General features: G+C 37.1%; 1 protein-coding gene across 1 annotated transcript in view; it reads left to right on the top strand.

Moving 5' to 3' along the window:
- LOC134665675 (uncharacterized) overlaps positions 1-27,616 on the top strand; it is a 39,291-nt gene extending 11,675 nt beyond the window's left edge. The window contains exons 2-3 of the mRNA XM_063522617.1: positions 25,353-25,977; positions 26,074-27,616. Of these exons, the coding sequence (XP_063378687.1) occupies positions 25,353-25,977; positions 26,074-27,449 (2,001 nt within the window). The 3' untranslated portion in view covers positions 27,450-27,616. The remainder of the gene's footprint in view (positions 1-25,352; positions 25,978-26,073) is intronic.
- Positions 27,617-27,957: the final 341 nt, after the last annotated feature.

Genomic DNA, 27,957 nt, shown 5'->3' with positions numbered 1-27,957 from the left:
TTGATTTCAATGGCTTCCCGCACTTTTCTACTTAAATACGCGATTAAGTCCCGTTGTGCAGTTTGATAATGTTTAATAATCGTGAAAGTTTAAATCAGTGTCCTTTTAAAATTGCAATGTTTTTTGATTTCAATGGCTTCCCGCACTTTTCTACTTAAATACGCGATTAAGTCCCGTTGTGCAGTTTGATAATGTTTAATAATCGTGAAAGTTTAAATCAGTGTCCTTTTAAATGAGGTTTTCATGTGAGTCAAAGTTACCCACCATTAGGTCAAAGTAACTCGAGTTTACGTACCTAAGGGGCTGTCCATAAATTACGTCATCGTTTTTTGACGATTTTGGACCCCCCCCCCCTAAAATCATCCAAAAATCATGCTCCTAATGACCCCGTTTCCTCCTACGTCATGCTACCATCATCCGATGTCCAGACCCCCCCCCTAATTTGAAATGACGTAATTTATGAATAGCCCCTAATATTTGAAATTTAAAAGAATACAAGTACTTAATGTAATTAAGTGGCAAGTGACAAAATATTTTAGTAAATTCCGAAAAATATGTAGACGGTTCTCAATGGATATAAAAGGAATACATCCTATTAAATAGCCCTTATTTAATTTATCGTTCTTCGTTCGTCATCGTTCTTCATCGTTTGAACGTAAATTATCTAATAAAATTGGTACAATATTAGTTTGCAAAAACAATAGTGACGCATGATTTTGTTTCCAGCCGCTTATAATTTATTAGAATAGCACCTACATAAACCATTAAGATAGCTTACGATAAAGTTAGTTCGACGACAGGCCGACATTGATTGAAGATGGCTACTGACGAAATGACGATCTCTGACCTATTGTGCGGCGCGTACGCATATAGGCGCCACGTGAATAATACCCCGTTAGAACAACGAAATAGAGTTAGACCAATTTCAGTTGGTAGCAATTTTGATAGCCCAGACGGTACAAGTGTAAGTTTAAATGTCAAACTTCTAAAACATTATGACGTTCGCCAAATCGCTGCCAACTTAGCTTGGCGCGATGTATTCAACATTCAAATTTGAATCCTGCAAGTATAGTATAAGCATCAAGGCCTCTTTTACAAGTGAATATAACTTTACATTGACTTCATATTAAGTGACAAGAAATAAGTTTTTGGCAAAAATTTCGAAATTTCATTTTTGGTACAAGCTTTTATCGCTGACTGTACTTTTCTTACGACATACAACTAATACTCATCGAGACAATTCTAAAAACCCCTAACACAATGAGGTTGCGTTGTTTCATCACAGAATTCCTACGGCCACCTCCTGTCTCCATCATCAGACCAGCTCGATGGTACCATAATATTGCATTGTCATCTGATTTATACATGCATGCAAAATTTCAGCTCAATCGGAAACCGGGAAGTGGATCAAATTTAACTTGCAAGATTCGATTACAGACAACGGTCAGGTGAAACTAAATAAAAGCTTGTAAAATACATGCAACATATAAATACCACAATTATACCTAAAATTCTGTACGAGTATCTTTAGGTATTTAAAAAAAGGATAAACCAAATCTATTCTATTTGGTTGGTTAATCAATAAATGTTATAACTATCCGAAAATTTACAAATTATTTGTTTACTTTTATTTAAATACCTATGGATACCTAAACATTATACAATAAAAAGAGGATATTAAGAGTGACCCAGAAGAGCATGTCCATACTCCATAGCAACGAGTGAGAAGAAAAAGTTGGTTCACCCAATTATTAAATAATCTTGCTCTTCGATATTAAGACCGGCTCAAGGATGTCATCACCACCTTGAACGCATTCCTCTTCGCAGATCCTTGTAAGGAGCCCGAGATAAATCCGAGCTGACATTACATAATGAGTGGGTCGGCCATCGGTCATCTAAGTAGAGGGCCTGCGTGTGGCGCGACAAATGAAACATCATTCGATTTTTAAAATCTTGCTTTGAAAGTTTTGGTTGGGACCGATTTTATTTTTTTGACGTTTAGTTTTCGTCAAACTTTGTAACGTTTTATAGTAAGTAGGTAGTGTCCTCACTTGTGGTGAACAAATGTGTGTTTCACTCGGCAGCGAAAAGCGGCTTATCGAACGACGAGCGTAGTGCAATATTAGAATCTTTCGCTCGAGTATCAATATGAGCACGCGGAGTTGTAAAATAAATAACAACGATAGGCCTTACGAGAATTACAATTTTACGTACCATGGCCTATACTAACTGTCCATAGGTACACCTTATGCCTTTTGTAATAAGGTCCACCAATGGACACTTGGACAGTTAAATGTTTGCACGAAGACTACGAAGTAAACATGTTTGTAAAGCTTATGTAAGACTTTAGGCTCTTCGCTACGCTGACCTTATGCCTAGACCAGAAGTTGTCAAACTGGCTTCTTATCGTATTCAGGCATATTCGAACTTTAAGGTACGTGACATATTAGATATAGAAACGATATGGATAGGATACAGTGTCAACAAGTGCCAAAGTGAAGTTTCTTCAAATGAAAACATCACTTTTGACACTGACATATCCGATCCATATCTTTTCAATATCTAATATTTGACATATCTTAAAGTTCGAATATGGCTGATAGTCGTTTAAGCATAAAGTTATCATACGCTAGGTTTTAATAATTAGGTGTTTTTAGGTCCAGGGCAAATGGTGTCATTTTGTTATCATTCGCCTGTGTCTCGCTCGCGCCAATACATATAAGGATAAGTAACTAAATATAACATAATTTCTATATCGAAATGTGTTCGAATTGACCTCCTAAGTTCAGAAATAACCTCCTAAGTTAGGAGGTTATGTCTGAACTCCATACAAGTTGCAGTCGGGTTACAGTCCGTTTGTACGTGGTACCGGCCCTAAAGTTTAAAAGATACAAAAATATCCGTAGGTATTAGCTCATCTAAGATACAGTTTTTGGCCGCAGATTTATAAAAGTGATGTATAATATTATGGCTGAAGTTTATTCGTAACATGTAAGGTCAAGATATACACACACTAAGTCTCCTTTAATTAATGTTAATAGACCATCGCATAAAATCAATCTAACGCCAATGGAAATTATACACTATCACGTGGAAATAACGTCCAAAAATGCGCTGACGCATCAAAGATCCGTATTTTTCTTCCGTCCCACCTTTGACATATCTATGTTTGTACGACATTGGTTACAAGTTGACATTGAAAATACATATTTGCATTTGATTCTAGCATTCGGATCGTTGGATTGTGAGCTCTAAGACAAACACATAGAACTTAAATTGGAAGATTTGTTTAAGGATGCTACTAAGTTTAAGTAGTTATGTCGAAATGAATCCGGGGTTACCATATTGGTTTAGTTTTTGTTTTTATTTAGTTTGCGTGACAGTTGAGGATCTCTTGAAATTATTAGCTACTTTGTGTCGAATTAGTTTCTGCAAGGAATTTCTTGCCAACATTATTTATGTAGTAGATTGTCCATACATACCTGATAATTTTTAACAAGCTTTTATTAGGTCGACCTGTATGTAACTAACTATGGAATGGATTCTAAGGTAACTAATTTAACCATCTTCCAATGATCGTAGCGTCATGAAAATTGACAGTTGTAGGTATGTAGTTTTGATGACAATACAATAATAATGGTACTGTCGAACTGATCTGATGATGGAGACAGGAGGTGGCCATAGGAACTCTGTGAAGAAACAACGCAACCTAATTGTGTTAGGGGTTTTTAGAATTGTCTCGATGAGTATTAGTTGTCTGTCGTAAGAAAAGTACAGTCAGCGATAAAAGCTTGTAACAAAAATGAAATTTTTGCCAAAAACTTATTCAGGATAAAATACACTGAAACAAATACGTTATTTTATTCATTGGACTTTTGTTAATCGGTCTAAAATACTCACTAATTGAAGCATGAATTCGGCAATTAAATTCGCATGAATTCGCGGGTCGACGTAAAATGTATGGTGTCGAAATTATGTAATATATATTATAATTTCCTGTAAGTATTGATAAAAATATATTATTTTTCAAAGTTTTTGGTAGGGTGCATTGTTAACAACTACTTAATACATAGAGTCTGCTCGGAAAGAGAAGAGTCGTGTAATGTATTGGGCCCCATACATTCCACGACTCTTCTCTTTCCGAACACTGTGGAGGTTTCATGCCTACACAAATGATGTTATCACCATTTTTACACTATTTGAAAGTTGTTCATCGAAATAAAACAATAGTAATTTTCAAGTTTACTTAATTCACATAAATAGCCGAATCTCATCATGCATCCTACATACGTCCCACTGCTGGGCCTTTTATCGAGAGGGCATGGGTTATATACCCCACGCTGGCCCGATGCGGGTTAAGGACTTCGCAAATATTTAGAAATTAAATTTTAAAGAATGCGTTTAAGAAAATATATGCTTTTTTATATACGTACAATTTATTTATCGTCATATAACACAGTTATTGCTTGAAAAAAGCTTTCGTATGTCCGTCCGGCGGTGACATTTCTTCGACCAAAAACGTCATTTGTCACACTGACATCACTTTTTGATCAGATTCATAATTAATCCAGTCTAATTTATAACCTGTCATTAAACTCATAAAACGCCTGTACGCGTAAGTAGCTCTCATTTTCGAATAAGAAACTGCAAAAAAGAGAGGCACGAAAAGGCATAAAAAATCAGCCAAAAAAAAGTTAAATATTGTTGTGTATTGTTGTTGGTAAGCATTTCATTTGTTTTGTTCAATTTTCAAACAAATGAAATTCTAGCTAATAAACAATACAACTAGATTCAAACTTCCTTAAATATAATTTCGGATGCTGGTCGGCAGTCGGCACAAGGATAATAATTGAGAAGCATACATCTATTATTTAGATGAGCATAGCTGTACTGTAGTAAAAATGTAAATGTCAATAGTTTCATATATTTATTTGATATTTTAATATGCCCAACTATATATGGTTTAACGTCATATAAGATTTTTTGAAGTCATTCACCCAATAAAATCGCTAAGTGCTAAGGATTTTAAAAGCTTACGCTTAAACTTTTTTTAAGCTTAGTTTAAGGATTATAAAGACTTCTAAAAATAAATGTTTTGAAATAATTCAAGCGTATGTCAACTGTTATAACGTTGAAAATCCGTCCGTAAACTTTAAGCTATCAGAATTCAAGATAATCTTTAACCTGTTTGTCTATACATATTATTTTAATCGTGCTCAGATAAGTATTCAAAAATATTATCGTTAATTATTAACATTTATTAAGTTACCCATTTACCAATTTACATATTCATTAACATATATTTTTGGCACACTCTCTATGTTGAAGATACCGGTGTACATTATGTACAAATACATCAGTACCTACTCATTTCGCCATTTCCCGCTTTCCTCCAAGAGACCAATGTCCACTTTTTGGAACAATCGATAGAAAAAAAAAATTACCTTTACTTTAAAGTGTAAACAGACTTTACCTTAAATCATTCTATATTTCTACGTTACTATTGGTACTAGATACAACATTTTCTTCTATTTGTTATTCTTTCTTCTCTACAAGTTAAAATAAAATGCAGTTTTGCCTGTCCATTTCAAAGAAGAAGAAAAATGCTTTACGGCTTAGTGAAGTAAAGATAGCATAAATTCATTTGTTTTGCAAATAGATTGCCAAATGTAACGTGTGTTGACTGACGTATCACACAACAGGTGATGTATGTTTGTTATGAGGTCGGCGGTCAAGTTCGCCTTATGTAATACCATCATTACCATCGCCCACACTGTCTGACAGTTCGTAAACCTTATTACAAAAGGCATAAGGCCCACCGATGAACAGTTACGAGTGTTGCTGTTTATACAGCGGTAAGGGCTTTCGCATGGATACATCGTAATGCAGATAAATCACTACTAATTCCATATCAAACTTCATCTGAATCAGTTCAGTAAAATCACTATTTTTCAGTTCAGTAAAGCAAGAGTGAAAAAGCTATTACTGAACTTGTGAGCTCCATCTTAGGATCTGTCTTCACTTTCCATCAGGTGTGTCTAGTCTAGAGCTAATCGCCGATCAGTTTATTATTTTTAAAAAAAGTTCAACGGTTTAAGCGTGAAGAGGTAACAGACAAACAGAGATTTTTTCGCATTAATAATATTATATATTGTATTAGTAGGCATTTATAACATCGTTGGGTGGACGACATTCTGAAGATTGCGGGTCACTTCTGGATTAGATTGGCTCAGGCAGGACCGGGATAAGTGGCTAAGAGACACGGCGATATTTATAGTTACTCGCCCAGCGGTGAGCTATAAATATCGCCGTGTCTCTTTTATTTACACGGGAGTGCTTATCTTTTGTTCGTGTTTATAGCCGATAGCTCATAGCTTACTAGCTCGCGGTGGGACCAGTGCCTATGGGTAACATTCCATTTCTGACCGCAGCTGCACTACTAGTACGAACGCGTCGCTGATTGTCAATTTCCATAGTAAAATGAATGGTAGTGCTGCTATCGTTGGAAATGGACTGTCACCTTTACTCGAAGAGAGGCATATGCTCAGCAGTGGACAATCAAAGGCTAATATGATGATGATGAGTAGGGATAAGTAAGTTTACTACAAACTACTTCGTTGGTCTATTTGCCTCTCTGTCAATCAAATATGCAGAAGCGATATAGATACAGATAACGAAACTTCTATTTTAGATGTTCGCGGTAAACTCTCAGACATCTGGAATTTTGTAGCATCGTTACAGCCTTGTTGCAAACATTACAAGTAATAGGTATACCCACTTACAGTTGAAATTACAAATAATCACCTTTCTGGACATTATTTTACCAATTCCAAGCTAAACTCCGATGCAATAAAATTTTCATAAATTTTGCGTAATGCTTGCAATACTTGCAGACAATATTTGCAAATATGGCCATAGAAATGCATAAATCTTGATTTATCGGTATACATTATTACATAAACATAACTGAGAGAAACAATCAATAACACAAAAAGTATGTTACAACGCAACATAAGATTAAAATACCAGGCAATATGATGTGTTGATGAGTGTATTGCACTACCGTCTATAAAGGAGGCCTCACGCTAAATACACCGGGCCGTGCCCGGGCCGAGGCATCCCATACTCACACACACACTCCGTTGGCTCAGCGACCCAAAATGAGACTTGGCCCCCGACACAAGACAGCGCCACCTTTCTCGGTCCTGTGCGACCTCTCGCCAATTGTTGACTTGAAGTTCGCGCAGGTCCGCCTCCACCATGTCGCACCAGCGATATCTGGGACTGATCGGTGACTATGTACGTGGTACTTTCGATAGAAAACGAAGCGCCGGAAGCCCCAGCCCGGCCCCGACCCGGTCTAGCGTGAGTCGTCCTTAAATCTTTGATCAAGATTGCATTAAGGCAATGCGATAAAAAATTAAGTACACTTATAACAAAGTTCATACAAGATTTAGTGTCGAAACTATTATAGTCTCATCTCAACTTTAACTATAAATCTAGAAAGGTTAGATGGAGCGTCAATCAAATTAAACGATATTTAAATAAGCAGGGAAAAAATTAACGCGAATTTAATTTATGTGCTAACTTATAACATTATTTAAGTATGGAATAATCCAATGTGTATAAACGTGGAGTCATTTTTGAGCTCTCTAGGTTTATAGTTATCCAACGTTGGGTTGGGTCCACATGACTTACGTTGTAGCTTATAGTTACGATAATAACATCTGTTAGTAAAATCTTTTATGTGAAATATTTAAAGGAAAAATAAAGTACCGCCTAAGCCGCCTATGCTGGTATATGTCAGATTGGACTTAGCAATGCATTCTACGCCAAGAACAAGGTTATTATAATCAAAAGCAAAAAAAAATCGAAGACAAAACCAAGAGTTCAAATTACACCAGGCAGTCTAGCATGAGTTGTGTTCTCGCGCGCAAGTCTATACTCGAAGTCGCGCGCGAGAACGCATCTCATACTATCAGGTCAGATCAACCCACGTTAAAACATCATTCGACCAAGTTAAGTCATTTCCGAGTCAAGGACGATCACATTATGCTAAAAATAAGTCGGTATTGACATGCTTTCTGATCAAATATGGAGATCAGGATGATATACATCCGACGCAAGAATACGTCAGGGTCTAAAGAGGAAGGGCCAATCTGGGTTGACCGGACATCATATCAAATAGGATACAATTTGCAATTACTTAAACGATTATTCAGGCCAATTCGAACGTACACTGACATCAATATATTATGAATATTACGATATCTAATGGTAACATTCCATTTCTGACTGCTTCTGCACTACTAGTACTGAACGTGTCGCTGATATTGTCAATTTCCATAGTAAAATGAACAGTAATGCAGCTGTCGTGTGGAAATGGACTGTCATCTTAAATGATTTCATTAAGCTGTCGTGTGTCTCGGCGGTGCCAATACATGTACGGATACTGATCAAGTTATTCATTTTATCAAGGAAATTTACAGATACAGAGGCGGCAACAACGACGTCGCAACAGTAGTGCAGCTGTGGTTGGAAATGGACTGTCACCTTGAAGTCCATTTCCAACGACAGCTGCATTACTGTTCATTTTACTATAGAAATTGACAATGACAGCGACGCGTTCAGTACCGGTAGTGCAGCTGCGGTTAGCAATGGAATGTCACCTTGAAGCTCTCAATCGTCAAACAAAATCCTTTAAATTTCTAAACTACTACCAAACCGGCACCAAACTGGAAAAGCCAGACGTCATCGCTAAGGCACGGTCCTATTCTGGTATCCAGCCGGATGCCGGGCGTTATCGGAGCGAGCCCGTGAACGTAATATGTCAAGGACTCGGCCAATTTTGCATGGACTGTTCTGTAACTTTGGCGTAACTTTAAGAGTCCTACGAACCCTCTCGCGAAAAAGACCCTCTCATAATTAATGGAAGTTAGGGAGTGTGGAAGAAGAACCCCGTGGCTCAAAAACCTCAGGTGCTGGTTCAAGATGAGCACCAGATCGCTGTTTCGAGCTGCAGCGTCAAAAGTGAAAATAGCCCTAATGATAGCCAACCTCCGGCAGGAGACGGCACTATAATACGAACGACGAAATTAATAAATATTAAATATGAAAATATGGTGGCGGCCAGATTCGTTTGACTCTTAAGGGAGTTTACTGTTATAGTCAAGTTCATTTAAATATTTGAAATAGATTTGGTGAGAATAGTTCAATTGCATAGTTTATCTTTTGTTTTGAGATTGGTGATTAAGATAATTCACATTCTCACAGTTAGTAGAGTCAAGGTGCTTGCTTTCTAGGATGTTTTTGATACTTATCTATTTCGTTCGTGATCCAATTTGCATTTTGCATTATTGAGTTTACTGAGTTACGCAAATATTTTTAACCTTGGGATTTTATAGACAGATACATAAGTTTCAATCAGGACAGGAACATTTACGCAAGAATTATAAATAAAACTATGAATGATATGAATCTGTTTTTAAAATTTGTTCATCTCCACTTTTGTCAGCAACCGCCGGGTAGTCTTAAGGTGACAGTCCATTTCCAACGACAGCTGCGTCGCCTTCGGTACCAGTAGTGCAGCTGCGGTCAGAAATGGAATGTTACCATGACTTTGCGCGACTGGCTTCGGCTTCGGCTAAGACTACAACCATAGGTTGGAGCGAGACACAGCGATCGGACCTTTCGTTCCCGCCTATGGCTTTCGCCTTAGCCGAAGCCAGTCGCGCAATGTCGTGGTCCTGCCGTCTCAAACATTTCTGTAGAAGTTGTACTGCAGTTTTTGGACGTCACAAAATACAGAATACACCTTATCTGTGACATATGGGGATTTTCTTGGTATTTTTAATTTAAATTGCAAACCGGTTTTTGTCAAACCTGCTAATTGTGGGAAACCCGACCAACTAGTTGAACCTAGAAAAATTATGTGGAGTGGAGTAGAATATTACTAGATACGTTAAATTTGCTTATTAATTGCCAATTGAAATATCATCAATTGCCTTGAATGTGACATGTTTTGTAGGTGCATGATTTAGAACTCTAGTACTATGATTTAGTAGGTACTTAGACGAGGAAATAAAATATAATTAAAAACTTTAAAGGAATTTCAAAATGCTGCCCCGTTCCAAAATTACTTGTAGGTACACTTCCGTGCCGATGTCTGGATTTCAGTGTAGAAATAACATACCTAAAATAAAGATTTTTTTTATCAAGAACACATGTACGAAAAAAACTAAACAGGAAAAATTTACATTTTATGTTGACGATCTACCTGTTACTAAGCAAAGCTATTGCTTCTACATCACTCATAGAAAATGTCACATTACACCGTCCATTACAAATTATAATGAGTAGGATATGTCTCGGAATTTCATCCAGTGCGCGCAAAGGCGTGCATAAAAACAATACTTTATAAATACATTATGTTTCGAGACAGATACAAGCTGATAACGATGTTTATACGTTCCTTTATTGTTGTAAACATGAACAATCACATCAGGATATCCTGACAAATTAAAATATGAATAGACTACCACGGCCGTAAGACGTACATACCCAACTAACATTAGGCGCTAAATATAAGGGTTAAAAGAGATCTATATAAGCGTTTCTTTACTCCAGAGGTTCTATAGATGTTCTAAAAATAGGAGTTATAGCCGGCTATAACTCCCTAATACCCCCGGATTGGGCACAATTTTTATCACCTTAGGTTGTAAAACGGCGCTACAATAGAGTTATAGGATGAAATAAGAGGTAGAAGAGCGTGAAAGTAGTGCTGTAATAGCGTTGATTAAGTACTTGCGGTACGCTCTTAATTTCGACAATAACCAATTTATCAAGACACTTCTTCTTCCTCGCGTTAGTCCGGCATTTTGCCACGGCTCATGCCTGGGGTCCACTTGACAACTAATCCCATGATTTGACGTAGGCGGGTCGCTATTGTTTCCCGAAAAGTTTAAAGTCATTATGTATTGTTTGCCCGCATTTTCGTTAGTCATATTAATCTGGTTCAGAAAAACGTCACTTTTCAGGATTGTCATAAAACAATCTTAACCTAACCTATCTATAAGATAACCTTACAAAAATCCTGAAAAGTTAACGGTTTTAGTTTTATGACTAATGATAATATGAATACATTATGATTATAACTTTATGGCAGACGAAGGGACCCCGATGAAGGCACTAGTTTTTACGATAGCGACTGCCATCTGACCTTCCAACCCAGAGGGGAAACTAGATCTTATCAGGATTCAGGATTAGTCCGGTTTCCGCACGATGCTTTCCTTCACCAAAAACCATCAAGAGACTAAATACTGAATACGTCAAGGAACACATAAGAGATTTAAGTATAGTAATGAAGAAAATTATTTATGTTTTACAGTTTGATTATGGGACAAGGATACTATAATATTACAGTTTCTGCAATTTATAGAAAATATTTCCAACATATAATTAAAATAAGTACCCACTAAAATATATGGTTAAGATGACATTTATAATAATCACATTATAACCTAAAATGTCGAAACACAGAAATTTAAGTGCGAAATCGCAATAAAGGTACAAGAACAATTAAATACCTTAACATTCTTGAATCAATGAACGAAAAACGTCTTCTTACCTCATTTATGGTCCCATACAATCTCTTGTACATAAATTATTGCCAGAAGCGCTTCATTCAGAGAGGACTATAATTTTGTATTGGGCAATGTTACCACACAGGGAATCTTGATCTGTCACACCAACTTAATTTTGCACCTGTCGAATTCAACATTTATGAAAAGCAATCTGAATCGAACTTTGGCGCTCTTATTTTAAGAGTTTGTTTTAAATTCATGGTTTCACCAAACGCAGTTTATCGTTGCAAAAGCATGGACCAGAACCAAATAAAGACGTGGCGACACTGAAGATGAAATTGTCCTTAAAGAAATGGACGATAGCCATTATGTTAACGATAATGACCGTCCGAGGGTCGCGTTCGAAATTAATTTAAATTGACGTATAGACGTAAGTGAGTTTTGTATTTTGCCGGCTATATTAAAAGTCGATTATTATAAAGTAAATAATTATGTATTTATATATAACCTTCAAATTTTTAAAGAATTCAAATTTCAAAATATATTCCAATTAATCCAGCTTTGATGATTCATTTGACGACAAGTCACATTTCCCAAAAGTTCAAGTGAACCTGAAATCGGAATGCTAAATTTCAAATTTTATTGGCGTATAAATCGTACTATCTCTGGAAAAGAGTTAAAATATAGTATCGATATATCTTATTATATTACATATTAGGCTGATGAAAAGCATTCTAATTTCCGTAGGATGATTTCAAATTGATTGAGGAAAAGTTTTCGTAGGATGTTAAGAGAATTTGTGTGTCATTTTATTTTTATAATGTTTACAAATATATTTACCTTTCTAGAGGATAAAATTCAATTCAGCGTCGATATTTTTTATTAAACCTTATAAAGAGCATTTTACATAAAATAATTACTTTTAAATTCTAAGAAAATGTTATGGCAACCTTATTTTTACAACATCTATTAAAATACCTAGATTTATAGAGCAGAAAATTGATTGCTCTTTAAAGGTCAAAGTTAGATCATTAAAGAATCTAGGTACTGGTACAAGTGTTACCTACAATCTAACTTGGAATTGTTTCATCATAACCCGGCTACTGCATGGTGCATGCACATGATGCATATTACAAAGTATTCAATAATGTTTGTTTACTTGCCTACCAAGGACTGCGATTGATTATTTTTTATTTCGATATTAATAAACAGGTTTTATACAAATGTAATACTAAAAGGCTAAGTAACCTTTTAAATTAATATTAAATTAAAATTTATTTTTTTAAGACAACATATGGTCCATACATTTGTTAGTTACCTATTGCTTATTATTTATGTTAGTATCAACAGTAACCTAATAAAATATTGAATAACTTCTAAACAAAAGTGACTTTGTCCGCTGACCCATTGCCCATAACAGAGGACAATCTAGCGTATTGAGGTGACAGTCCATTTCCAACGACAGCTGCACTACTGTTCATTTTACTATGGAAATTGATAATGACAGCGACGCGTTCAGTACCGGAAGTGCAGCTGCGGTTAGAAATGGAATGTTACCATTAGCCATCATCTTTATCCCGCGCACTCTGTCAAGTAGTGCGGCCATTTTTTTAGTCAATTAAATTCCCATACCAGGATTCGAACTCGGGACCTCCTGCTTCGCAGGCAGGGTCACTACCGACTAGACTTTTAACTATTACAATCCACATGAATTTGCATTGTAAATGTTTAGTTTAATGTCAATTTAGTTCTCAAATTGGCTATTTCAAAATTGACATGTTAATATTAAAAACTCCTTTATTTAATTTAAAAACAAAACATCTATGTTCACATTGACATACTGCCCTTTAAATCACACTAAAGGTTACATTCTGATTCAGACTGCAACAGCATTACTACAAATTCATTCAGTACCTACTCGCGAACATACAAACACACAAAAAGACAGACGCGGCTGGGGACTTTATAAGGTGTAGTGATACTCGGAGGCATCAAAATTGATTTTGTCATTTTCTGCAGCAACGCAGACGACAGTAACAATACTGCTGACTGTAGTCGAAATGAATATCAATATCAAGTTAAAATTACTATTTGGCATATCCCGTGGTAATGTAGTCAGTTACTGGCAGTTTGAATTCGAATATAGATAGCCTTTCTGTGACGCTTGGATGTCAACTGCAGCTACCTTAAGGCGACAGTCCATTTCCAACGACAGCAACACTACCTTTCATTTCACTATGGAAATTGACAATAACACCGACGCGTTCGTACTAGTAGTGCAGCTGCGGTCAGAAATGGAATGTTACCCTTAGTGTTACGGTGTCGTTTATGCGACCGCTGTATCTGTCAATTTCTTCGATAAAGTTAGTGACATTCGCCACCACATTGCTGCCGCGATTATGACGTTCATTCTGTCACTCATTTTTTCAAAGGACTTGCTGATTTAATACAGCGGCAGCAACAAAGACCCAGCAGTAATACAGTAGCAGTTGACATCGGAACGTCACCTTTAAGGTGACAGTCCATTTCCAAAGACAGCAGCACTACCATTCATTTTACTATGGAAATTGACTACGAGTATAACACCGACGCGTTCGTACTAGTAGTGCAGCTGCGGTCAGAAATAGAATGTTACCCTTAGAGTGACATTCCATTTCCAACTGCAGCTGCAATACTGTTCATTTTACTATGGAAACGCGTCGCTGTCATTGTCAATTTCCATAGTAAAATGAACAGTATTGCAGCTGCAGTTGGAAATGGAATGTCACTTTTAAGCTCACGGAGGTTAATAGTTAATACGTTTCTGCGCATTGGTGTCAAGTGGCTCTTATTTCAATCAGGTAATTGGTCGGCTTGTCTCTGGCCAGATGGAATCACCTAGCTTTGTTTATCACTTAGATGCCTCGTTGCTTAATAGTAGCACTAGTAGCAGTAAAATGTTATTGCCTGTGACTTTGTTTGAGTGGGATGTATGATAAAAATACTTATTATATACTATGTCCTTTCCTGGCTTGGAGGATATAACCAATGACGCCATGTCTATAATTTTCGGTACAAAATAGTCTGCCGTTTTTTGCGGGGGAGGGGCACATCAAATGTATACGTAACGTCAACTTAGCCATGTCAGATAAACGTCAGTCCATACATGTGTTTGACATGTGGTTGACCATTGGCCGCCTTTTTTCGACAGAGGGGAACGCCTGTTAATGACCACTCCGTTGGTTATATTCTCTAAGTTTCCTGGCCATAAACTGGCCACAACACAAGCCTTCTTGAGCTTACCGTGGGGCTTAGTCAATTTGTGTAAAAATGTCCTATTTAATAATTATGTATATTTTTTTATGTCGTTACGTCGTTTTGAAATGATAGCGTACCTTCGGTGAATAGATTCATGGTACTCTTAAGCAAAAGGTGTAAAATATCTGTGTATAAATTTTATATGAAATACAACAATTTATTAGAAAATTAGGTCTAACGCCTACGAGAGAAAAGCGGCGACCCCAGGTCTGTGCCTCTACTATCAGTTGGCAGAGTATTTTTCACTTACTTTCAGTGAATAAACGTGCCGTGTGTCGCGTTTTACGTTTCTTTACGGTCTTATGTACCTAACTTCACTCCACTCCAAACGATGTTGTCCCTTTCTAAGTATACTATAAAACAGAGCAAGAGGTATATCGGAGTTTTATACAGCGCCTCTAGGATTCACCTATAGAACTAAATAACAAAATTGACACATTTTCTCACGTCTACGTAATTTACTATCTATCCATCTCGCTCTCGCAAATTAGTGCAAGTGAGATGCACAGAAAGTAATGTTACATATACTGATGGTAGCCGTGAATATGGAGGGTAGAGGTAAGGAGAATCCTTTATGACTTTATGAGAAAACTCCTTAATTTTTTTTTTATTTTTTTATTTTTTTTTTATTTATTAGGCTCACAAAACAAGTTACAGACATTTACAGAAATTACATTAATAAATAAGCTTATAGTTTAGATCTGGACTATAACTCCAAACATGTGTGCACAGAAGGATATGACATTCAGTTAAAATATAACGCTAGAGGGATGAGATGTCAAGAAAATTATATAAACAGTAGTAAGATTTACACATTCATTGAGTTATCTAAATATCTTTATGGGAGAATATTTGCAAAAAGTGGGCACGCTGTCAGCTATTATAATTTTTCTAAATCTCTCCAGAGTACCGAAAAAAAGAAAACCCATAAACCTAGTTTTTCATTGTATCAATACCGTACTAAAAATCATGGAAAATGGAAGATACTCGTATTTACAAGTGGAAAAACGTTTTCTCTTTTTGTATGGACGATTACGTAGTATACTTCCCTCTTAAGGTTTTTGACGGACACTTTTTCATTATTAATTACATGGAGATTGTATTCCTTACCTCTACCATCCACTAAGAGCATTTAGAAGGGACATGTCATCGCTGTCATTTTCTTTACAAAACAGTCTGCCGATTTTTGCGGGGGAGGGGACGTCAAATGTATTGCTATTTCTACATGATTTGTACGTAACGTACAAATAGCCATGTCAGTCCATACAAAAGTTTGCACAATTGTGTTTTTCGGCAGAGTGGTAAGTAATAATGTCACCAAAAAAATAAAGAGTATACCTACGAGACTACTACGACTATGATATTTGATTTATTCGGTTGTCAATATAAAACAAATGTAGGTGTTCTTTCTTCCCGTATGAGACGCCATTACTATGTAGTTTTGCTTGAGATTAATAAACATTATCTATATGGTGTTAAAACAAGCTTTTCTTTCCTGCTTGGAACCCTAATCCTAAATCCTAACAGTAACCACTCAATGGCCACTCCAGTTATTAAATGCTCTAAGACCAATTTTGTCACTTTGTTACTGACTCAACCTTCATTCTACAATTTTTTAAAGATTTGACGTTGCCATAGTTACGAAAATAATAAACACATCAATGTTAGTAAACAATGTATAAATTTATTGAATCAATATAAATGTTGTATAAAAACTTATGAACTAAAATTATACTAAATTAATAGAAATAAAACCTAAACTACAATAAAAAATAAATTAAAATATATTGTATTCAAGACAAAAATTGCAAAATATGATAATTACGTAAACATCATTAATAATCGAGTTAAAATTATGACTTTTCGTGTTAAAAAATAGGAAGCAAAGTATACGGCGCGATTATACAGGCTACTTTTGGCTACATATTTATTACGTTTGATGAAAATAGTACACACATGAGAAGAAATCTTAAAATATTAAAATAGGTATGTATTATAATGGTCCGCTTCAGTCCGCACCGCCTACTGCTAAGTAACATTATCTAATAGAGTGTGCGGAAAGAGAAGAGTCGTGAAATTTAGGGGAGCCCATACATTATACCTACGACTCTTCTCTTTCCGCACAGACCCTACGACCTACGTATGACCTTAATAGCGATCTTAATTTTATAGTACCTATATTAAAATAGGTATGTATTATAATGGTCCACTTCAGTCCGCACCGCCTACAGCTAAGTAATATTATCTAATAGAGTGTGCGGAAAGAGAAGAGTCGTGAAATTTAGGGGAGCCCATACATTATACCTACGACTCTTCTCTTTCCGCACAGACCCTACGACCTACGTATGACCTTAATAGCGATCTTAATTTTATAGTACCTATATGATCTCGAGTATATTTCAGTGCCAAGCGCCCCATTTCCAATACAAAATGAACCCACGCAGCGGGTTTTTGGCCTTGTGTTTTAAATTTTCAGATTCTGAACCACCAGCAAAAGTTTTTGAAGAAAGTTTTATATTTCCTGTTACCAAGTTGACATGAAAAACGAGTACCTACCAAACACAATAATTTGAACAACGGAAAATAAAATAATACTTACTTAGTAAAGAAAAATAAATAAACTCACAGAACATTTGTATGTTTTGTTTTATTTAAGATAATAATGCTTAATAAAATACATAGCAATTCTTGTGTAAATATTCTTACTATGTGTTATGTGCACCCAGCAACAAAAACAGCAACATGTCTATGTACCGCTCCTTGTATTGAGCCTTAATTCTTAATACATATGTAACTTCTACATGCATACGCATGCATACATGATGCAATCCGGTTTTTCAGGGAAATGTTGTTTTCAATCAGCTTCTTGCCTAAAACCAAAAACTGCTCGTAAGCAATGTGATTTTCGCAAATGTAGCAGTAGAAATAGGAAAATATGATGTCAAGTATAACTCATTACCTTTGTACTAAATCAGCCTTTTATCGAACTATTAATTGATTTATCCCTTAAAGTTTTGCTTGAAGTTCACATACTGTTATAAATTTATACATATTAGTCATATTACGTTGAAAATTGTATTAATATTCGTGAAAAATCTGCGTATTTGTTGTGTTTACAAGTTGACAGAAATGTCACGTTGGAAACGCACGTATTTTTCCACATCTGTCACGTTTACTCGCGTAAAGTATTTACGCAGAATAATTCTGGCTCAGTTTTCATTATATAATTAGAAAGAGAGCGTTTTAGGTGTGAAGTTAGGCAAGTATGGAAAACTCGCGTAAAAACGTTTGTAACTCATGGTACAAATTGAATTTTTTAGTTCTTTACGTGACCGGTAGAGGCACTGTACAATTACTCCATACATTTTCCTTAACTTTCTCACTATCTTCACTTCTCACTGTCATTCACGGAACTCATAGTAGAGCTACTGGCGCATTTTTAATCCAGCGTATTTCGCTAGCCGTGCAAAGGGGAAACGCCAGCAGCGTGCTAGGTACATTTAGCCGGGTACCTATGGCCTAATAGCATTTAATACCCTTAATTTTTATATTTACCTAGTTATAAGTTTGTAAATTTCTGTTCTTATTTTAAAATAAAATTACACCTAACAATAATATATATATATATATATATATATATATATATATAATATGAAATACCTCCAAATGTTAGGAACCTGGCTTATTTTGGACTTTGTTTTTTTTTTTACCAATTGCTAAAATTGATCCCTTTTAGGAAGGTGAGCTAAGCCCAGTTTTGACCGCGTAATCCACCATGCACGTTTGTCTGCCTAACCTGGCGCTAAATATTTAAGCCTACATTAGGCAAGATGACCCCCTTACACAATGCGTTTAACATACGATAGACGCTAGTAGAAAGAAACAAGAGAAGTACAGTGCTACATAGCGCATCAACTCCAACAAGCGATTATACATCGAGTTTTTTTTTAAACTCCGTTAACTTCGGGGAAAGGCTAAGTATGTACTAATAGGTACTTAGATATAAGGAAACTGATGACACGGTTAATTTTACTTTTTTTTCATAATGGAGGATCCATGAAGGTTCACAAGGTTAAAAGCTCACAAAGTCCCTACATATAGCCTGTTACGCTATTTCCGTCAGTACAACAGTTTTGGCACAAAAGGTAATCATCCCATAGAAAATTTGAGTTTTGCGACTGTTTCTACTGACAAAATTGTTTAACCGGTTATATAGTTAGTTTTTTAGGGTTCCGTACCCAAAGGGTAAAACGGGACCCTATTACTAAGACTTCGCTGTCCGTCCGTCCGTCCGTCCGTCCGTCTGTCACCAGGCTGTATCTCACGAACCGTGATAGCTAGACAGTTGAAATTTTCACAGATGATGTATTTCTGTTGCCGCTATAACAACAAATACTAAAAACAGAATAAAATAAAGATTTAAATGGGGCTCCCATACAACAAACGTGATTTTTGACCAAAGTTAAGCAACGTCGGGAGGGGTCAGTACTTGGATGGGTGACCGTTTTCTTTTTGCTTTTTTTTGTTTTTTTTTTTTGCATTATGGTACGGAACCCTTCGTGCGCGAGTCCGACTCGCACTTGCCCGGTTTTAGCATTAGAAATAAGGTAGACAATCTTGATGTGTCTTTTTTATTGAAAAACACGTTTAAAAATAAATCACGGCAAATATGTAAAAATTTTGAATCTAATACGATCATATTTATATTCTTCTGCTTAACTATACGAGTAACTATAAGTAATAGTTACTGATTTATAAAAAGCGTTTTACAATTAAAAGACATGTCAAGATCAGAGAAGAGAAGAGAATGCTAAAAAAACGAACTACGTTATAGTTACGGATTAGATGCAATATTTATACCTACTAGTTACTTAGTTTGTGTAAGTATTGCTTATTTAGTGGTGGAAACGACAGCCTAGTTTTTCTGACAACAGTGTGACGGATGTATTGGCGTCGCTTGCCTCATTGTGTGTGTGCTCTCGGTCTATATCCGTGCAATATTGCCCAAATGGAATGTAAAATGTACGTGTTTGTCCATTTATTAAGTGTGTTATTAACAGAATACTTCATTTTAAGCCGTGAGGGAATAATAGGTGTAGAAGTTATGAGTAGGTAACAAATATATTGGACAATGTTTACTCGGAAAATAATTGTAAAGCCGTTTAATTAAAAATCATGACTGTATTTTCGGTGAATTTGTGAAATAAATAATGATAAATAACATAAATACATGGGTCTATTTTGTAAAACCATAACTTTATTTCAGTGAAGTGTAGTTAAGTTAAATGTACCTACAAAAATATAAAGAATTATCGGGTACTTACAAAATAAAACAAATAAAACTAAATCTAACTAATAATAAAAACCCCGAAATACTACCTTCTAAACCTAGGCTCCTCGGCAAGGTAGTTTCCCATCAACCAGGCAGCGTTCCCGCGCTGTATAGCGATAGCAATCTTTTGGATCTATGTATTTTTATTTTTACATTTCTACGTCATTAACTAGATGTTTTTAGATTTCAGAAGAAATAATAAGAGAGATCCAGAATAACTCAAATACAGAACAAGCAGGCTATTTTATCAAAGAACCGGTCGGTCATGTCATGAGAAAATTTGCAATCAACCTCGGGCGTCGTGTGAAAATAAATAAAAAGAAATGTTAAATATTATTGGCAAAGACACCTCGTTAACTTGTCGAAGCTACAAATCATCATTACGATGATGAAGTTGTTTAATAAGATACTTTTTATCAATATAATAAGCTGGACTTTGTCACTGACACCTTGTTAAAAAAGTTTCCAGGAAAGATGGACGGGCAATTGATTATCCTTAAAAGGTGTTGATATGTTAAACAATGAAAACGTGACATTTCGAAAAGTGTGGTCCAAAATACTTACAAGGAGCCAATTACGTGTATAAGTAAAATAAATAACAATTCCTATATTTAGGGATTTAAAAAACACTGACAATTAAATAAATGTCTTTTTAATGGGTCCAACGTAATTAAATTCCATTATTTTACCTTGTACTTATCCTACGTTTCAGTTCAGCCAGGTGAGTAGCTAGATCAGTGCCCCAAACGCGTTAGTTCCGCGTAGCATTATTCCCGATCGCATTTTTCTCCACTCGCGTTAGTTCCGCGTTCCGCGTAGCGTTAGTTCAGAACTTAGCAAGACGGAGCCCCGCTTCGCGGGGTTCCTATTTCTGGGCGGTTTGCCCTTCGGGCATCTGAAGCTACCTAACGAACCTAATCTACCTAACCTATTAATTTAGTGTAACGTCCATGAAAAGTGGGGAAAAATGCGATCGGGAATAATGCTACGCGGAACTAACGCGTTTGGGGCACTGATCTAGCTACTCACCTGGCTGAACTGAAACGTAGGATAAGTACAAGGTAAAATAATGGAATTTAATTACGTTGGACCCATTAAAAAGACATTTATTTAATTGTCAGTGTTTTTTAAATCCCTAAATATAGGAATTGTTATTTATTTTACTTATACACGTAATTGGCTCCTTGTAAGTATTTTGGACCACACTTTTCGAAATGATAGCTAGTTAGTAGCACTAGCTACTCAGCCAGGTTGCACTATCTGTGCTGTGTCGTCATATATTTGTTTACATAAGGGATGAATCACGCTAGACCGGGCCGTGTCCGGGCCGGAGCTTCCGTCGCATCGTTTTCTATGGGAAGCATCACATGATCATTGATCAAATGATCACCTATCATGTCATAGAAAAGTAACAGCCGGAATTTATTTGTCATTTCTATTGAACTCCATTTTAGATCAGCATCATTCTACTTATTCCATCAGATTAACCTCAAAAGTAGCATACTATGTACGTGATGATAATTTTATACTGACAAAATATTAAATTACATAAATTACTAAAAGACATAAACAGGAATATAAAACTAAAACTAACTACAGTTAAAATAACTAAAACTAAAAATTAAAAATACCTATCAAAATTTGGTGCCTTGCCTGCTTTCCATCAGATTGATCTTGTATTTGATACCACTAATCAAAATCGCTGTATCAATACATGTTGTTATATGTATTAGTTAACTGCAGTTACAGTGGAAATTAACCGATCTTTAGAATCCCAGGGTTAATTATTATTGTTAACTGCATCTGTGTTCATGCTTGATTTGAGACTGATTGAGGTTTTATTATATTAGTTATTGTTATTTTATTTCTTTTACGTCATATTTTTTTGTTTTTTACTTTATTATAGTTATTATGGGAAGTTAAAAATAAATAAAATGGAAACTTACTATTAATTAGGCTAAAGTAACTAATAAAGTAGCCTCGATATCCGTTACAATACTCACAACTCCAAAACACGACAATGAAACGATATTTAAATAATAGTTATTTGTTTTACAAGGGGGCAAAGTTGTTGTTTAACCGCTCGTGCTAATATTGATACCCGAGCAAGCGAAAGATTCCAAAATTGAACCACGAGCGTAGCGAGTGGTTCGAAAAATGGAATCTTGAGCGTTGCGAGGGTTTCAAAGCACGAGGGTTAAACAAAATTTGCCCCCAAGTGAAACACAAAATTTTTCACCACACCAACCCGAAGCAAATATTAAATGTAAAATATCAAACAAAATCAAACCAAATCAAATCCAAATTAATGTTATTAAATATTTATCATCCAAAACCATCATTTAAAAGTCAATTCTAACAGCAAACATAAGAAACCACTCAAAATTTGCATATGATTACTTTGCCTCACATGTGGATAAAATGCAACTTTGCTATTCGTTTTTGAAGTGCAAAGTAATTATTTCCGAGCTGGTGTGGTGAAAAAATATTTCATTCAACCTAGTCTTTATGTAAAAGGGTATAGATATAGTATAAAGCTAAAACCTTTTACATCCAAACAGTTTTATATTTTCCCTTTATGACACGGAACACTGCATTATCATTATTTCCTTTATTCAACTAGGGTCTTAGGTTAGGATTTTACAATGTCAGTATAAAAATAAAATATAAAAACACTTACAAAACATTAAAAAATATATAAACACATTATAAAAAACCTAACCTAGGGTGCCGCCGGCAGCGGGGCAGGGCCCGAGCTGCCGGTGGTCAGGGCCGCAGAGGAACCGGCGTACTATCCGCGCCGTGTCCAAAATTACCGCCTTCTGCATCTGACCCTTGATCCAACCACCCGGCGAGAGTCTCTCTAGGTGTTGGTCGAGACTCTTCGCTATGAGACCGTTCACTGACATGACGTTCATTATTATCATTAGGTACAATTTTTGTGAAACGTTTCAAAATAGCCTGTAGAATTTAAATTTGTTGGGGGTAATTTGGCCGGAAAAAACACAGGCGATAAAATTTTCCACTATAGACATGTATGATGAGTACTTTATCCCGATGAAATATTAGTTAATACATTTAGGATAGTTTCGCTAATTCTGTAATTTACATTTCAGAGTAGTATATATTATAAGTTTAATTGCCATATTATTTTCTAACAAGGTATTCAAATAATTATCGTCATTTACGCTTACTTTACCTGGTACAAATCAATCAAATCAAGATTTATTTACTTTCCTTCAAATACTGTGGTAATTGATGTAAAACATGTGCAAACATTAATTTCGTATTTACTCCTTAAACTTAATACCTATACCAATTAAGGTGTCTTAACTAAACATCGAATGTAAACGAACATTTTTGGACAAATATTAGTTTTATTTTTCGTGACAAGCCAATTTAGGAACTGGGTCAGTTAGTGACATGACCTTTTACATGCATATTTTGGTTAAAACGATAACATATTTCGTAAAGATAAATTTTGTCGAATGACTAATCTGACATTGACAAAATGTTATGTTATTAGATGCGATTAGTCAGCTACGTCTACGTTTGCATCGTTCTACATTTGGATTCTAATCTTACAATAATTCAGGTGAATAACGTGTCGTGTCTACAATTAACTCGATGGAAAATCAATGTTTTTTTTAAACTTTTACTACTTTTTCAAATAAAAGTACTGTTACTTGCCAAACTGACCTTGACCTCAATTTCACTTGAAATAAATAAAAACAGAAAATGACTGAACCTACAAGAAATGATCCTGTTGAAGAAATGATACAAATGATATAGTTAAAATAAAGAAGGGCGCTCTACTTCCTACGTAACTATCACATTTTTGACGTAAAATGCTTAAACATGGCAACATTTTTTTTACTTCCATTTTATTTTATTTCTACTATTATGTCGTACTGTAGCTAAGCTTAAGATCGGAGAAAGTATTAATAGGTATTAATCCCCGCATCTAGCTGTCTAGATTGTCTAGAAAGACCTGTAGAAGTGTCTAACAGTTGATCAAATCATTAAATAATGACATCATTTACGAGCAAAAGATTAATGACTTCGCATAAAACTATAGTGGGAGCAATTTGTTAGATCGACCAAAAGGTTAACACAGTAAATATAGTGACAGTACACGAACTCAAATTTAGTTACATGGGCTCAATTTTATTTTCTTGTCGATTTTTTTCGTTATGTACTATAAGAATGTACTGTACAACATTTTGACTGTGGCTAAACTAAACATGTGCATACAAACAGTATTTAAGGCGCTAACCACATTACGAAACGACCTTGACATATAGGTACCTAATATTTACACGGGCCCGATAAAATATGTCTCAAAAATGCTGTCTTTAACGTATGCACGGTCACCTGCAATAATATGTTACACAGCGAAGGCCGCAAAAATATCTGACTCGATCTTATTTGTAGAGCCATAAGAAGGTGTCACATATTTTTGCGGCCTTCGAAGAGTAACATATTATTACAGGTGACTGTACAGTCGAGTTCACAAAAACCTTTACAAGCAAACGTTCCAAATATATGTTTACACGGCCTTATTGTCGGTCTTTCGAGGCGTGCATGTGAACCCCCGTCCACCTGGGGGAGCATACACCTGCTGCGTGTGTGGACGAGGGATCCTCTCTCGTATAGGGCTTTATAGTCATGAACGCAAGTGTCGAAATCGGGATGCTGCTTTTGACGACCGGTCTGGCCTAGTGGGTAGTGACCCTGCCTATGAAGCCGATGGTCCCGGGTTCGAATCCTGGTAAGGGCATTTATTTGTATTATGATACAGATATTTGTTCCTGAGTCATGGTTGTTTTCTATGTATTTAAGTATTTATATATTATATATATCGTTGTCTGAGTACCCACAACACAAGCCTTCTTGAGCTTACCGTGGGGCTTAGTCAATTTGTGTAAAAATGTCCTATAATATTTATTTATATTTATTCGTTATTTATTTGCTTAAAACATGTGACACAGATGATAAAGTCCTGTTATATAGAGGCGTGTAATATATTTTTGAATCAACTTTACACCGAGATACTAAAGTTCTACTCGCACACTTATAAGTATTGTTGAGTGTGCGTAATCAATTATATTAGTAATAACCTCATTTTTTCTTGATTTCAGAGGCTGTCACTGCACCTAGCGGTGGTGCTGCTGGCGCTGCGCCAGACATGCGCCGAGCCCGACATCTCCAGCTTCCCCAACCAGAACTACGCGGTCTTCGGAGCCCCCATCCGCGCGGACCTCGACGAGGACGGCTACTTCTACCCCAAGCCGAAGATACCCTTCCCTCCGCCGCAGAACGTTTACGTGCCGCAGCCGACACAAGGATATGTGTATGAGAGGCCTACCGTACCTTTCAACCCGCCGACTAGGCCTCCACCGCCGCCACCGCCGCCGCCGACTAGACAAACTCCACCGCCGACCAGACCAACACCCCCGCCGACCAGACCACCGCCGCCGCCGCCGCCGCCGCAACCAACGCAAGGCTACGTTTACCCGCAGCCTAATATACCTTTTAACCCACCAACCAGACCCCCGCCCCCACCACCACCACCACCTACAAGACCACCCCCACCACCTACAAGACCACCCCCCATTTATTCCACACAAGTCCCCGTCTCAAGAACCACTGGATACAATTACCCTAAACCCAGCATCCCATTCACATTCCCAACGCCACCAACTACCGCTCGTACTTTTCCTCCATCTACTTATTTACCCCCTGTAACAACTACTAGGAGACCACCTCCTCCACCTACCTACTTGCCTCCAGTGACAACTACTAGGAGACCTCCTCCTCCATCAACTTATTTGCCTCCTGTAACAACTACTAGGAGACCACCCCCTCCATCCACCTACTTACCCCCAGTAACAACTCCTCGCCCAACTCCCCCGCCAACTACAAGAAGAACTCTACCTCCCACCACTCGACCACCACCCACCATAAGAACCACAGGTTACAGCTACCCCACGCCAAGCATAATCTTTACGATCCCTACTACTAGGCGCCCTTTGCCTCCTTCTACATACTTACCCCCCACAACCAGAAGACCATTGCCACCCTCTACCTACCTACCCCCAGTAACCACACCCCGTCCAACCCCACCACCTACAACTAGGCGACCGACTACTGCTTACCTACCCCCAGTAACTACGCCAAGACCCACCCCGCCTACAACTCGCAGAACACCACCCCCAACCACAAGACCACCACCGACCTACTCCACAATACTTTACCCTACTAGAACCACAGGTTACAACTACCCCACGCCAAGCGTCACCTTCACTTACCCAACTACGGCTAGAACTTTCCCTCCTTCCACCTATCTTCCCCCCACTACCCCTAGGAGACCATTACCACCCTCTACTTACTTACCCCCAGTAACTACGCCTAGGCCCACACCCCCACCGACAACAAGGCCTCCACCACCTCCAACCACGAGGCCCACACCACCCCCTACAAGACCACCTACTTACACAACCCAATTACCACAAACTAGAACTACAGGTTACACATATCCCAAACCCAGCGTCACATTTACTTACCCAACACCAACTACAACAAGGCGAACTCCCCCCACAACCGCGAGAACTTTCCCCCCATCGACTTACTTACCCCCAATCCGTACCACCAGGAGACCGCTTCCGCCATCTACTTACTTACCCCCTGTGACTACGCCTAGACCCACACCTCCGCCAACAACGCGGCCTCCTCCACCCCCTACCACAAGGCCTACGCCACCGCCCACCACACGCCCCCCACCCACATACTCCACCCAAGTCCCACAGACTAGAACTACAGGCTATTACTACCCTCAGCCCTCAAGCCCCTTCACATACCCCACCAGACTACCAGTGTACATCCCACCATCCACAACCAGAGCTCCTCCAATCTATTTACCTCCGTCAACCACGGCGCCCCCAGTATACCTTCCCCCATCTACCACAAGACCTCCATACATCCCACCGTCTACAAGGCCACCCGTTTACATTCCGCCTCCAACCACCAGAGCTCCCCCAATCTACTTACCCCCATCTACCACCAGGGCACCTCCAGTATACATCCCCCCGTCTACAACACGAGCACCTCCAATCTACATTCCTCCTTCCACGACCAGGGCTCCCCCAATCTATTTACCCCCATCGACAACCCGAGCCCCCTTCATCGAAGACCAAGGCTACTTCTACGACAAACCGAGAGTACCATTCGTTTTCTAAGTTAGATAAAAGTACCTATATTCACAGTTGCCATAAATGTGATACCAAAAAGTACTTTTTCTAGTACTTTGGAGTAAGGTTTGTTATTAGGTCTGGTATTGAGGCCTAAAATTTGTTTTAACGATGTATAATAATTACGAACGAACTTATTACTCTGTCAAAATAAAGCATTACATAATTAAGTTAGTAAAATTGTTGTCCATCACTTTAAAACTATTACACTCTTGAAAACAATGTAAGTTAAGTAAATTAAAGTGATATGGATTTACAGTTCGGCAGATAACCTGTCATTTTAATAAGTTTTATGATGTAAAATGTTTACGTAAAATAAAAGGTATGGAAATGACACCTTAAAAGAAAAACTTCTGTAAAAATACTTAGTAGAAAATAAATATAAATTATGTATATTTAGGTACTTATTTTCTACTAAGTAAATTAAATTATGTACTTTTCTACTAAGTAAAGTAAATAAATTATGTACTTTTGACGTTTAGTACTTTATTTTGAC

Source organism: Cydia fagiglandana, chromosome 7 (assembly GCF_963556715.1).
Source record: "Cydia fagiglandana chromosome 7, ilCydFagi1.1, whole genome shotgun sequence".
Classification (NCBI taxonomy): domain Eukaryota; kingdom Metazoa; phylum Arthropoda; class Insecta; order Lepidoptera; family Tortricidae; genus Cydia; species Cydia fagiglandana.
The sequence above is the reverse complement of the archived record's forward strand: the minus strand, read 5'-3'. Positions and strand labels throughout refer to the sequence as shown.